This window comes from Bos javanicus, chromosome X, assembly GCF_032452875.1.
Source record: "Bos javanicus breed banteng chromosome X, ARS-OSU_banteng_1.0, whole genome shotgun sequence".
Taxonomy (NCBI): Eukaryota; Metazoa; Chordata; class Mammalia; order Artiodactyla; family Bovidae; genus Bos; species Bos javanicus.
In genome coordinates, this window is record NC_083897.1 from 10,661,073 (window position 1) to 10,672,386 (window position 11,314).

Sequence of the window (11,314 nt, forward strand, 5' to 3'; positions counted from 1 at the left end):
AGGTCAGGAAAACTTAAAAGAGAGAATGGGTGTTTAGATTACTTCTGAAAAGTCAATAAGCAGAACCCTTGCATTCCTAAAGTGTTCTGACCAATTGAGATTTTGGTACCAAAAAACCCAAGATTGTATGACAATCTTGTTTTCACCATGAATGACGTTTTTAAACAGCATGTTTAGAACCAACAATTTACAAACTACAAACATGAAGATGACAATTTGCAAATGGAATGCTTCCAAAACCTGGTAATCTAGAAACTGGCATGTACCTTCCCACTGGAACAACACTATAATACTACAGCCAGCTTTCCAGAACACATGTACAAACTTTAAAAAAAAAAAACTCTCAATATACCATCTATCTGTGATGAAAAACGACCAAAACAGTATTATCATAATACAGGTAACAGAAAAAGAAAATATACAGAATTGTAAAACCGTGACTGCCAGGCATTAAAGTGAGAGAATACATAAATGACTCAAACAGTAAACAGAACTAAGAATTCGTCAAAATTTTTTTGTATAATTCAAAACGACACTATTGGCCAGGTGTATAAAAGTGTTAAAGCCAAATTTTGACTGACCGAAGGGTAACTCACTGTCTAGGTCGCCATCTCTCTTCGCCTAATACCCTAAGCAGAGGTAAACTGGAGTTTTTTAATCTGAAAGATAAAAGCCACGCAGACTCAAAAGCACAAACACAGGGCAAAGGAGAAAAGTGGGAGGGGACTGGAAGGTAAATCTGGGCACTTTGAGGACAGGGTGGCCATCCTTAGCTCCAGAGGCCTGCATAGTTCCCACGGAGGTTTGAAGGAAGAGGGCCGCCAGCGACGAAGAGCTTCATCTCCGGCCAGTTGTAGCAATGGGTGTAGAGAGCATTGGGCAACTCGGCCAAGGCACTGAGGTCGTTCATCTGCAGGTCATCTTGGTTGAGCCAGCCTCTGCCACAAATCAGCCTGAACCTCCGCCCTGTGGGCCGCGGAGAGGAGTGCTGGCTGTCCGAGACCTTCTCCTCCAGGAACTTCTGCGCGCGGATGTCATAGAAGAGCAGAGAGCCCTGGCCGGTGCCCATGGTGACGATGTGCTCATAGAAGCTGAGAGAGCGCACACCCGTGCCGCCCTCGCGGGAGCACAGGTACCGGATGCTCTGGTGACCCTGGCGCAGGTCCAGGAAAGAGACATGGGACTGGGAGCCTACCGCGTACAGGGACAACTCATCGCAGTAGGTCAGGCACACGTTCTCTCTGCAGTAAGGCAGCCTGATGGACAACAGCCTGGACAAGGTATTCTGGGCTTTCCACAGGTGGAAGTAGCCATCCATGGTCACGGCTCCCAGCTCCTGCCTCTTGGCGCCGAAGGCCACAGCCCGCACCTTGCAGTTACGTGGGTTGGTGGCGGCCCTGGGGACATCCTCCACTTCCGCGGGACGGATGTGGGCATACACGGAGAGCCCTGCAGCATTGCGCCAGGCGATGCTGCTCCGGAATACGTCGGGGTCTATCTTCCAGATGCCCAAGGTGCCGTCGCGGGAGCCGCTCACCACCACCGTGTCGCTCATCCAGGCGATGGCGAAGATCCAGTCTTTGTGGCCATGGTCGCCCAGGCACAAGGGATCCAGCGTTGGCAACCAGTAGACGGCCAGGCTGTTGGGGTTCTCGCCCCCGGTGGCCAGCAGCGTCTTGGAGGGATTCAGCTGGACCGCATGGATGCCGCAGCCCGGCTGGGCGTGGGCCGGCGGGTGCCCACGATCCCGTATGAGGGGGATGCGCGTTACGTGGCTGGACCGCACGTCCACCACGAAGAGCGTGTTGCACTTGGTACCGCACACCACCTGCCTGGCGTTCAGCCACTGCGACGCGAACACCTTGTCCACGGTGCCCAAGGACAGTTCGCGCTCCCGCAGCAGCTCTGGCAGCTTCCGCACCGCGAAGCCATGCAGCTCGCTATCGAAGCCTGAGAGCCCGGCGCGGCCCGGCGCGCCCACCTCGCGCCCCCTCAGGTAGTCCACCAGTGAGCGCCGCACCACCATCCGCTTGGGCTTCGTGGGAGGCTGCGGGCCGTCTGCGTGCACCGCCGCCGAACCCGGCGACGACGAGCCGGGCGACGACGAGCTCAGCGACGACGAGCCCTCTGCGGCCTTCTGGGGCGCCGGCTCTTCCCGCTTCTTGTTACCTGTTTGCTCCGGGGCCATGCCGGGCGGCGGGCGGGGGGCGGCGTGGGAAGACAGGGCTGGCGAGCCGGGCGAGGAGTCGCGGACAGGCGAGCGGAGCATGGGCGGCGCGCGGCAGCGAGGGCGGCGGCGACGCGGTTCCAGGTGGGAAATGCTGCCGGCGGCGAGGGCTGCGGGAGCGAAGTCGACTTGGGACGAGGACGACGCGGGGGCCGAGCGCAAGGGGGCGCAGGCGGCGGGAGGGCCGGACGTGGGAGGCCAGGTAGCACGCGGCGGGCTGGGAGGAGTCAAAAGGGGGCAGGAAGGAGGGGTGGATGGAGCCTCGGGGCGGGGGTTGAAATTCACCCGGAACCAGTGCTCCTGGATTCCCGACGTGGCGGAGGGGGGGAGGGGTGCAGAAGCGGGGGGGACGAGCCAGCTGGGGGGCTGTTGCGTGGGAGGGCACTTCGCCTGTGGGGTTGTGTGCGATGAGCCTGGGATGTGCTGGGGGCCTGGCTCCAGGACCCCAAGCTGGCCAAGTGGGCCTGTCCCGAATCCCCACTAAATAATACAGGGTATTTGGCCAACCATCGGACAGCAGCCAATCAGCTTCCGGTTGAACCTAGACAGACTCAACCAAATGTATGTGCCTGTGTGTTTAGGTTGAAGGTGCCAGCATGCATTGTAACTCAGAGCCCGGAAAACGTGGAGAGGAATAGTCAAGGGGAGGGGCAGCTCCCTTCCTGCACTTTGGTGCTGTTCTCAACTCTCAGTTCCAGAGGCAGGTGCTTCGGCATAGTCCCCTGGGGCTTTGGGAGAGGTCCTGCGGGATGGGCAAGATTTTCACAAGCAAACATGGAGATAAAGAGCTTTCGGGATGGAGGCGACCACAAGGACAAATGAGAGTATAAGTGTTCAGAGCGAAGGCTTATTCTTAGGAGGTGGGTGTTCCATACTTTTCTTGGCCTCCTCAGAGCAGCCAGCCCCCTGGCAGCCTCCTAAGGAGGCAGGCTCATTTAGTTCCACAGTTAAAAACATGGCGCCTGGAGGCTGGTGCTATGCTAAGTGCTAAGTCACTTCAGCCGTGTCCAACTCTCTGTGACCCCATGGACGGCAGCCCACCAGGCTCCCCCGTCCCTGGGATTCTCCAGGCAAGAACACTGGAGTGGGTGGCCATTTCCTTCTCCAATATAACAACTATACAACCCTGTTAACATAATCTCTGTAAACAAAAACTGCTTTTCCCCCACTGTATTTCTTAACTTACTTTTAGGATCACTCATTACATTACTCAATTGGCTCAGATTTTCAATTGAACAGCATGTAATGGACACCAAGGCAACATCTGAGTGCCGAAGTATTTAAGGAAAACCAGACATGCCACAACACTAATGCAAGATCAGCAGCACAACCTGGCCAGTTGTGAGGAAAGGCCAGTCTCTCTTCTCACTTCCAGTATTCTCACATAGGGAGAAGTACAATCTGTTTTCCTAACAAACCATGTTTTGTATTTGTCTATGCTCCAAAGTACTTTTCTTCAACCTAATGGCATTTACTTTTACTTTCTGGCCCATCTTCTTAGAATAAATCTAAATAATAAATATTTTTGGAATATTTTTAGAATTTAATTTAGAAATAAATCTAAATCATCCTGTATCCTTGATAATCGCGTATTACTGTATTGAGAGTCGTAACATCACAACAACTTTTTAACAATCTGTTTATTCTACTTCAGATAAGAATCTTTGAACTTGACAAAATAAAATCTTAACAAATTTAACTTTACAAGCTAACAGTCTTTTTCAGAAGTAGGGACTGGGTTCATTTTCCTTCTTTGCGTTTTTTTTCTATGACTTTGTTAAGCGGAAGTAGAAATTTTAAAGCATGTTCAAGTATAGTATTTGGTATTGACAACAGCAAAAGCAAAAACATCCAGTTCTATACCCGGGATCAGGACCAGTATACATTCTACCTAGCCTGTGATACATTCTACATTTTCATACATGGAACCCACTTTGAATGATGGCACTGAAACTGTGCAAGTACCTTAAACAACAAACATTCACATATACTCACAAGTGTTAATACTACTAAGGCAAAAAGCGAGAAAATATATACTCCGTTATCTATTTAACAACAGGTCAGGAAAACTTAAAAGAGAGAATGGGTGTTTAGATTACTTCTGAAAAGTCAATCAGCAGAACCCTTGCATTCCTAAAGTGTTCTGACCAATTGAGATTTTGGTACCAAAAAACCCAAGATTGTATGACAATCTTGTTTTCACCATGAATGACGTTTTTAAACAGCATGTTTAGCACCAACAATTTACAAACTACAAACATGAAGATGACAATTTGCAAATGGAATGCTTCCAAAACCTGGTAATCTAGAAACTGGCATGTACCTTCCCACTGGAACAACACTATAATACTACAGCCAGCTTTCCAGAACACATGTACAAACTCTTTTTAAAAATAAAAAAAAATACTCTCAATATACCATCTATCTGTGATGAAAAACGACCAAAACAGTATTATCATAATACAGGTAACAGAAAAAGAAAATATACAGAATTGTAAAACCGTGACTGCCAGGCATTAAAGTGAGAGAATACATAAATGACTCAAACAGTAAACAGAACTAAGAATTCGTCAAAATTTTTTTGTATAATTCAAAACGACACTATTGGCCAGGTGTATAAAAGTGTTAAAGCCAAATTTTGACTGACCGAAGGGTAACTCACTGTCTAGGTCGCCATCTCTCTTCGCCTAATACCCTAAGCAGAGGTAAGCTGGAGTTTTTTAATCTGAAAGATAAAAGCCACACAGACTCAAAAGCACAAACACAGGGCAAAGGAGAAAAGTGGGAGGGGACTGGAAGGTAAATCTGGGCACTCTGAGGACAGGGCGGCCATCCTTAGCTCCAGAGGCCTGCATAGTTCCCACGGAGGCTTGAAGGAAGAGGGCCGCCAGCGACGAAGAGCTTCATCTCCGGCCAGTTGTAGCAATGGGTGTAGAGAGCATTGGGCAACTCGTCCAAGGCACTGAGGTCGTTCATCTGCAGGTCATCTTGGTTGAGCTAGCCTCTGCCACAAATCAGCCTGAACCTCCGCCCTGTGGGCCGCGGAGAGGAGTGCTGGCTGTCCGAGACCTTCTCCTCCAGGAACTTCTGCGCGCGGATGTCATAGAAGAGCAGAGAGCCGTGGCCGGTGCCCACGGTGACGATGTGCTCATAGAAGCTGAGGGAGCGCACACCCGTGCCGCCCTCGCGGGAGCACAGGTACCGGATGCTCTGGTGACCCTGGCACAGGTCCAGGAAAGAGACATGGGACTGGGAGCCTACCGCGTACAGGGACAACTCATCGCAGTAGGTCAGGCACACGTTCTCTCTGCAGTAAGGCAGCCTGATGTACAACAGCTTGGACAGGGTATTCTGGGCTTTCCACAGGTGGAAGTAGCCATCCATGGTCACGGCTCCCAGCTCCTGCCTCTTGGCGCTGAAGGCCACAGCACCGACCTTGCAGTTACGTGGGTTGGTGGCGGCCCTGCGGACATCCTCCACTTCCGCGGGACGGATGTGGGCATACACGGAGAGCCCTGCAGCATTGCGCCAGGCGATGCTGCTCCGGAATACGTCGGGGTCTATCTTCCAGATGCCCAAGGTGCCGTCGCGGGAGCCGCTCACCACCACCGTGTCGCTCATCCAGGCGATGGCGAAGATCCAGTCTTTGTGGCCGTGGTCGCCCAGGCACAAGGGATCCAGCGTTGGCAACCAGTAGACGGCCAGGCTGTTGGGGTTCTCGCCCCCGGTGGCCAGCAGCGTCTTGGAGGGATTCAGCTGGACCGCATGGATGCCGCAGCCCGGCTGGGCGCGGGCCGGCGGGTGCTGACGATCCCGTATGTGGGGGATGCGCGTTACCTGGCTGGACCGCACGTCCACCACGAAGAGCGTGTTGCACTTGGTACCGCACACCACCTGCCTGGCGTTCAGCCACTGCGACGCGAACACCTTGTCCACGGTGCCCAAGGACAGTTCGCGCTCCCGCAGCAGCTCTGGCAGCTTCCGCACCGCGAAGCCATGCAGCTCGCTATCGAAGCCTGAGAGCCCGGCGCGGCCCGGCGCGCCCACCTCGCGCCCCCTCAGGTAGTCCACCAGTGAGCGCCGCACCACCATCCGCTTGGGCTTCTTGGGAGGCTGCGGGCCGTCTGCGTGCACCGCCGCCGAGCCCGGCGACGACGAGCCCGGCGACGACGAGCCGGGCGACGACGAGCTCAGCGACGATGGGCTCAGCGACGACGAGCCCTCTGCGGCCTTCTGGGGCGCCGGCTCTTCCCGCTTCTTGTTACCTGTTTGCTCCGGGGCCATGCCGGGCGGCGGGCGGGGGGCGGCGTGGGAAGACAGGGCTGGCGAGCCGGGCGAGGAGTCGCGGACAGGCGAGCGGAGCATGGGCGGCGCGCGGCAGCGAGGGCGGCGGCGACGCGGTTCCAGGTGGGAAATGCTGCCGGCGGCGAGGGCTGCGGGAGCGAAGTCGACTTGGGACGAGGACGACGCGGGGGCCGAGCGCAAGGGGGCGCAGGCGGCGGGAGGGCCGGACGTGGGAGGCCAGGTAGCACGCGGCGGGCTGGGAGGAGTCAAAAGGGGGCAGGAAGGAGGGGTGGATGGAGCCTCGGGGCGGGGGTTGAAATTCACCCGGAACCAGTGCTCCTGGATTCCCGACGTGGCGGAGGGGGGGAGGGGTGCAGAAGCGGGGGGGACGAGCCAGCTGGGGGGCTGTTGCGTGGGAGGGCACTTCGCCTGTGGGGTTGTGTGCGATGAGCCTGGGATGTGCTGGGGGCCTGGCTCCAGGACCCTAAGCTGGCCAAGTGGGCCTGTCCTGAATCCCCACTAAATAATACGGGGTATTTGGCCAACCATCAGACAGCAGCCAATCAGCTTCTGCTTGAACCTAGACAGACTCAACCAAATATATGTGCCTGTGTCTTTAGGTTGGAGGTGCCAGCGTGCATTGTAACTCAGAGCCCGGAAAACGTGGAGAGGAATAGTCAAGGGGAGGGGCAGCTCCCTTCCTGCACTTTGGTGCTGTTCTCAACTCTCAGTTCCAGAGGCAGGTGCTTCGGCATAGTCCCCTGGGGCTTTGGGAGAGGTCCTGCGGGATGGGCAAGATTTTCACAAGCAAACATGGAGATAAAGAGCTTTCGGGATGGAGGCGACCACAAGGACAAATGAGAGTATAAGTGTTCAGAGCGAAGGCTTATTCTTAGGAGGTGGGTGTTCCATACTTTTCTTGGCCTCCTCAGAGCAGCCAGCCCCCTGGCAGCCTCCTAAGGAGGCAGGCTCATTTAGTTACACAGTTAAAACATGGCGCCTGGAGGCTGGTGCTATGCTAAGTGCTGAGTCACTTCAGCCGTGTCCAACTCTCTGTGACCCCATAGACGGCAGCCCACCAGGCTCCCCCGTCCCTGGGATTCTCCAGGCAAGAACACTGGAGTGGGTGGCCATTTCCTTCTCCAATATAACAACTATACAACCCTGTTAACATAATCTCTGTAAACAAAAACTGCTTTTCCCCACTGTATTTCTTAACTTACTTTTAGGATCACTCATTACATTACTCAATTGGCTCAGATTTTCAATTGAACAGCATGTAATGGACACCAAGGCAACATCTGAGTGCCGAAGTATTTAAGGAAAACCAGACATGCCACAACACTAATGCAAGATCAGCAGCACAACCTGGCCAGTTGTGAGGAAAGGCCAGTCTCTCTTCTCACTTCCAGTATTCTCACATAGGGAGAAGTACAATCTGTTTTCCTAACAAACCATGTTTTGTATTGGTCTATGCGCCAAAGTAGTTTTCTTCAACCTAATGGCATTTACTTTTACTTTCTGGCCCATCTTCTTAGAATAAACATCCTGTATCCTTGATAATCGCGTATTACTGTATTGAGAGTCGTAACATCACAACAACTTTTTAACAATCTGTTTACTTTAGATAAGAATCTTTGAACTTGACAAAATAAAATCTTAACAAATTTAACTTTACAAGCTAACAGTCTTTTTCAGAAGTAGGGACTGGGTTCATTTTCCTTCTTTGCGGTTTTTTCCTATGACTTTGTTAAGCAGAAGTAGAAATTTTAAAGCATGTTCAAGTATAGTATTTGGTATTGACAACAGCAAAAGCAAAAATATCCAGTTCTATACCCGGGATCAGGACCAGTATACATTCTACCTAGCCTGTGATACATTCTACATTTTCATACATGGAACCCATTTTGAATGATGGCACTGAAACTGTGCAAGTACCTTAAACAACAAACATTCACATATACTCACAAGTGTTAATACTACTAAGGCAAAAAGCGAGAAAATATATACTCCGTTATCTATTTAACAACAGGTCAGGAAAACTTAAAAGAGAGAATGGGTGTTTAGATTACTTCTGAAAAGTCAATCAGCAGAACCCTTGCATTCCTAAAGTGTTCTGACCAATTGAGATTTTGGTACCAAAAAACCCAAGATTGTATGAAAATCTTGTTTTCACCATGAATGACGTTTTTAAACAGCATGTTTAGCACCAACAATTTACAAACTACAAACATGAAGATGACAATTTGCAAATGGAATGCTTCCAAAACCTGGTAATCTAGAAACTGGCATGTACCTTCCCACTGGAACAACACTATAATACTACAGCCAGCTTTCCAGAACACATGTACAAACTCTTTTTAAAAATAAAAAAAAATACTCTCAATATACCATCTATCTGTGATGAAAAACGACCAAAACAGTATTATCATAATACAGGTAACAGAAAAAGAAAATATACAGAATTGTAAAACCGTGACTACCAGGCATTAAAGTGAGAGAATACATAAATGACTCAAACAGTAAACAGAACTAAGAATTCGTCAAAATTTTTTTGTATAATTCAAAACGACACTATTGGCCAGGTGTATAAAAGTGTTAAAGCCAAATTTTGACTGACCGAAGGGTAACTCACTCTCTAGGTCGCCATCTCTCTTCGCCTAATACCCTAAGCAGAGGTAAGCTGGAGTTTTTTAATCTGAAAGATAAAAGCCACACAGACTCAAAAGCACAAACACAGGGCAAAGGAGAAAAGTGGGAGGGGACTGGAAGGTAAATCTGGGCACTCTGAGGACAGGGCGGCCATCCTTAGCTCCAGAGGCCTGCATAGTTCCCACGGAGGTTTGAAGGAAGAGGGCCGCCAGCGACGAAGAGCTTCATCTCCGGCCAGTTGTAGCAATGGGTGTAGAGAGCATTGGGCAACTCGTCCAAGGCACTGAGGTCGTTCATCTGCAGGTCATCTTGGTTGAGCCAGCCTCTGCCACAAATCAGCCTGAACCTCCGCCCTGTGGGCCGCGGAGAGGAGTGCTGGCTGTCCGAGACCTTCTCCTCCAGGAACTTCTGCGCGCGGATGTCATAGAAGAGCAGAGAGCCGTGGCCGGTGCCCACGGTGACGATGTGCTCATAGAAGCTGAGGGAGCGCACACCCGTGCCGCCCTCGCGAGAGCACAGGTACCGGATGCTCTGGTGACCCTGGCGCAGATCCAGGAAAGAGACATGGGACTGGGAGCCTACCGCGTACAGGGACAACTCATCGCAGTAGGTCAGGCACACGTTCTCTCTGCAGTAAGGCAGCCTGATGTACAACAGCTTGGACAGGGTATTCTGGGCTTTCCACAGGTGGAAGTAGCCATCCATGGTCACGGCTCCCAGCTCCTGCCTCTTGGCGCTGAAGGCCACAGCACCGACCTTGCAGTTACGTGGGTTGGTGGCGGCCCTGCGGACATCCTCCACTTCCGCGGGACGGATGTGGGCATACACGGAGAGCTCTGCAGGATTGGGCCAGGCGATGCTGCTCCGGAATACGTCGGGGTCTATCTTCCAGATGCCCAAGGTGCCGTCGCGGGAGCCGCTCACCACCACCGTGTCGCTCATCCAGGCGATGGCGAAGATCCAGTCTTTGTGGCCATGGTCGCCCAGGCACAAGGGATCCAGCGTTGGCAACCAGTAGACGGCCAGGCTGTTGGGGTTCTCGCCCCCGGTGGCCAGCAGCGTCTTGGAGGGATTCAGCTGGACCGCATGGATGCCGCAGCCCGGCTGGGCGCGGGCCGGCGGGTGCCCACGATCCCGTATGAGGGGGATGCGCGTTACCTGGCTGGACCGCACGTCCACCACGAAGAGCGTGTTGCACTTGGTACCGCACACCACCTGCCTGGCGTTCAGCCACTGCGACGCGAACACCTTGTCCACGGTGCCCAAGGACAGTTCGCGCTCCCGCAGCAGCTCTGGCAGCTTCCGCACCGCGAAGCCATGCAGCTCGCTATCGAAGCCTGAGAGCCCGGCGCGGCCCGGCGCGCCCACCTCGCGCCCCCTCAGGTAGTCCACCAGTGAGCGCCGCACCACCATCCGCTTGGGCTTCTTGGGAGGCTGCGGGCCGTCTGCGTGCACCGCCGCCGAGCCCGGCGACGACGAGCCGGGCGACGACGAGCTCAGCGACGATGAGCTCAGCGACGACGAGCCCTCTGCGGCCTTCTGGGGCGCCGGCTCTTCCCGCTTCTTGTTACCTGTTTGCTCCGGGGCCATGCCGGGCGGCGGGCGGGGGGCGGCGTGGGAAGACAGGGCTGGCGAGCCGGGCGAGGAGTCGCGGACAGGCGAGCGGAGCATGGGCGGCGCGAGGCAGCGAGGGCGGCGGCGACGCGGTTCCAGGTGGGAAATGCTGCCGGCGGCGAGGGCTGCGGGAGCGAAGTCGACTTGGGACGAGGACGACGCGGGGGCCGAGCGCAAGGGGGCGCAGGCGGCGGGAGGGCCGGACGTGGGAGGCCAGGTAGCACGCGGCGGGCTGGGAGGAGTCAAAAGGGGGCAGGAAGGAGGGGTGGATGGAGCCTCGGGACGGGGGTTGAAATTCACCCGGAACCAGTGCTCCTGGATTCCCGACGTGGCGGAGGGGGGGAGGGGTGCAGAAGCGGGGGGACGAGCCAGCTGGGGGGCTGTTGCGTGGGAGGGCACTTCGCCTGTGGGGTTGTGTGCGATGAGCCTGGGATGTGCTGGGGGCCTGGCTCCAGGACCCCAAGCTGGCCAAGTGGGCCGGTCCTGAATCCCCACTAAATAATACGGGGTATTTGGCCAACCATCAGACAGCAGCCA

The 11,314-nt window shown here is 54.0% G+C and overlaps 3 protein-coding genes across 3 annotated transcripts; all 3 read right to left on the reverse strand.

The window, feature by feature from the left end:
* Positions 1-325: 325 nt before the first annotated feature.
* LOC133243336 (DDB1- and CUL4-associated factor 12-like protein 2) lies at positions 326-2,800 on the reverse strand. Its single transcript, XM_061410128.1, has one exon. It carries the CDS (start codon positions 2,267-2,269, stop codon positions 770-772), a length of 1,500 nt encoding a protein of 499 aa, XP_061266112.1. The 5' UTR covers positions 2,270-2,800; the 3' UTR covers positions 326-769.
* A 1,049-nt stretch (positions 2,801-3,849) lies between these two features.
* On the reverse strand, positions 3,850-6,891 carry LOC133243337 (DDB1- and CUL4-associated factor 12-like protein 2). Its single transcript, XM_061410129.1, is given in 1 exon segment — positions 3,850-6,891. A coding segment is annotated over 1 exon segment (1,530 nt). The 5' UTR covers positions 6,593-6,891; the 3' UTR covers positions 3,850-5,062.
* A 1,383-nt stretch (positions 6,892-8,274) lies between these two features.
* LOC133243338 (DDB1- and CUL4-associated factor 12-like protein 2) lies at positions 8,275-11,046 on the reverse strand. The gene has a single exon (XM_061410132.1). It carries the CDS (start codon positions 10,832-10,834, stop codon positions 9,320-9,322), a length of 1,515 nt encoding a protein of 504 aa, XP_061266116.1. The 5' UTR covers positions 10,835-11,046; the 3' UTR covers positions 8,275-9,319.
* Positions 11,047-11,314: the final 268 nt, after the last annotated feature.

Bases quoted from the DNA above. Each gene is read 5' to 3' on its own strand.
- LOC133243336 (XM_061410128.1), bottom strand. From the start codon at position 2,269: ATGCTCCGCTCGCCTGTCCGCGACTCCTCGCCCGGCTCGCCAGCCCTG.
- LOC133243338 (XM_061410132.1), bottom strand. From the start codon at position 10,834: ATGCTCCGCTCGCCTGTCCGCGACTCCTCGCCCGGCTCGCCAGCCCTG.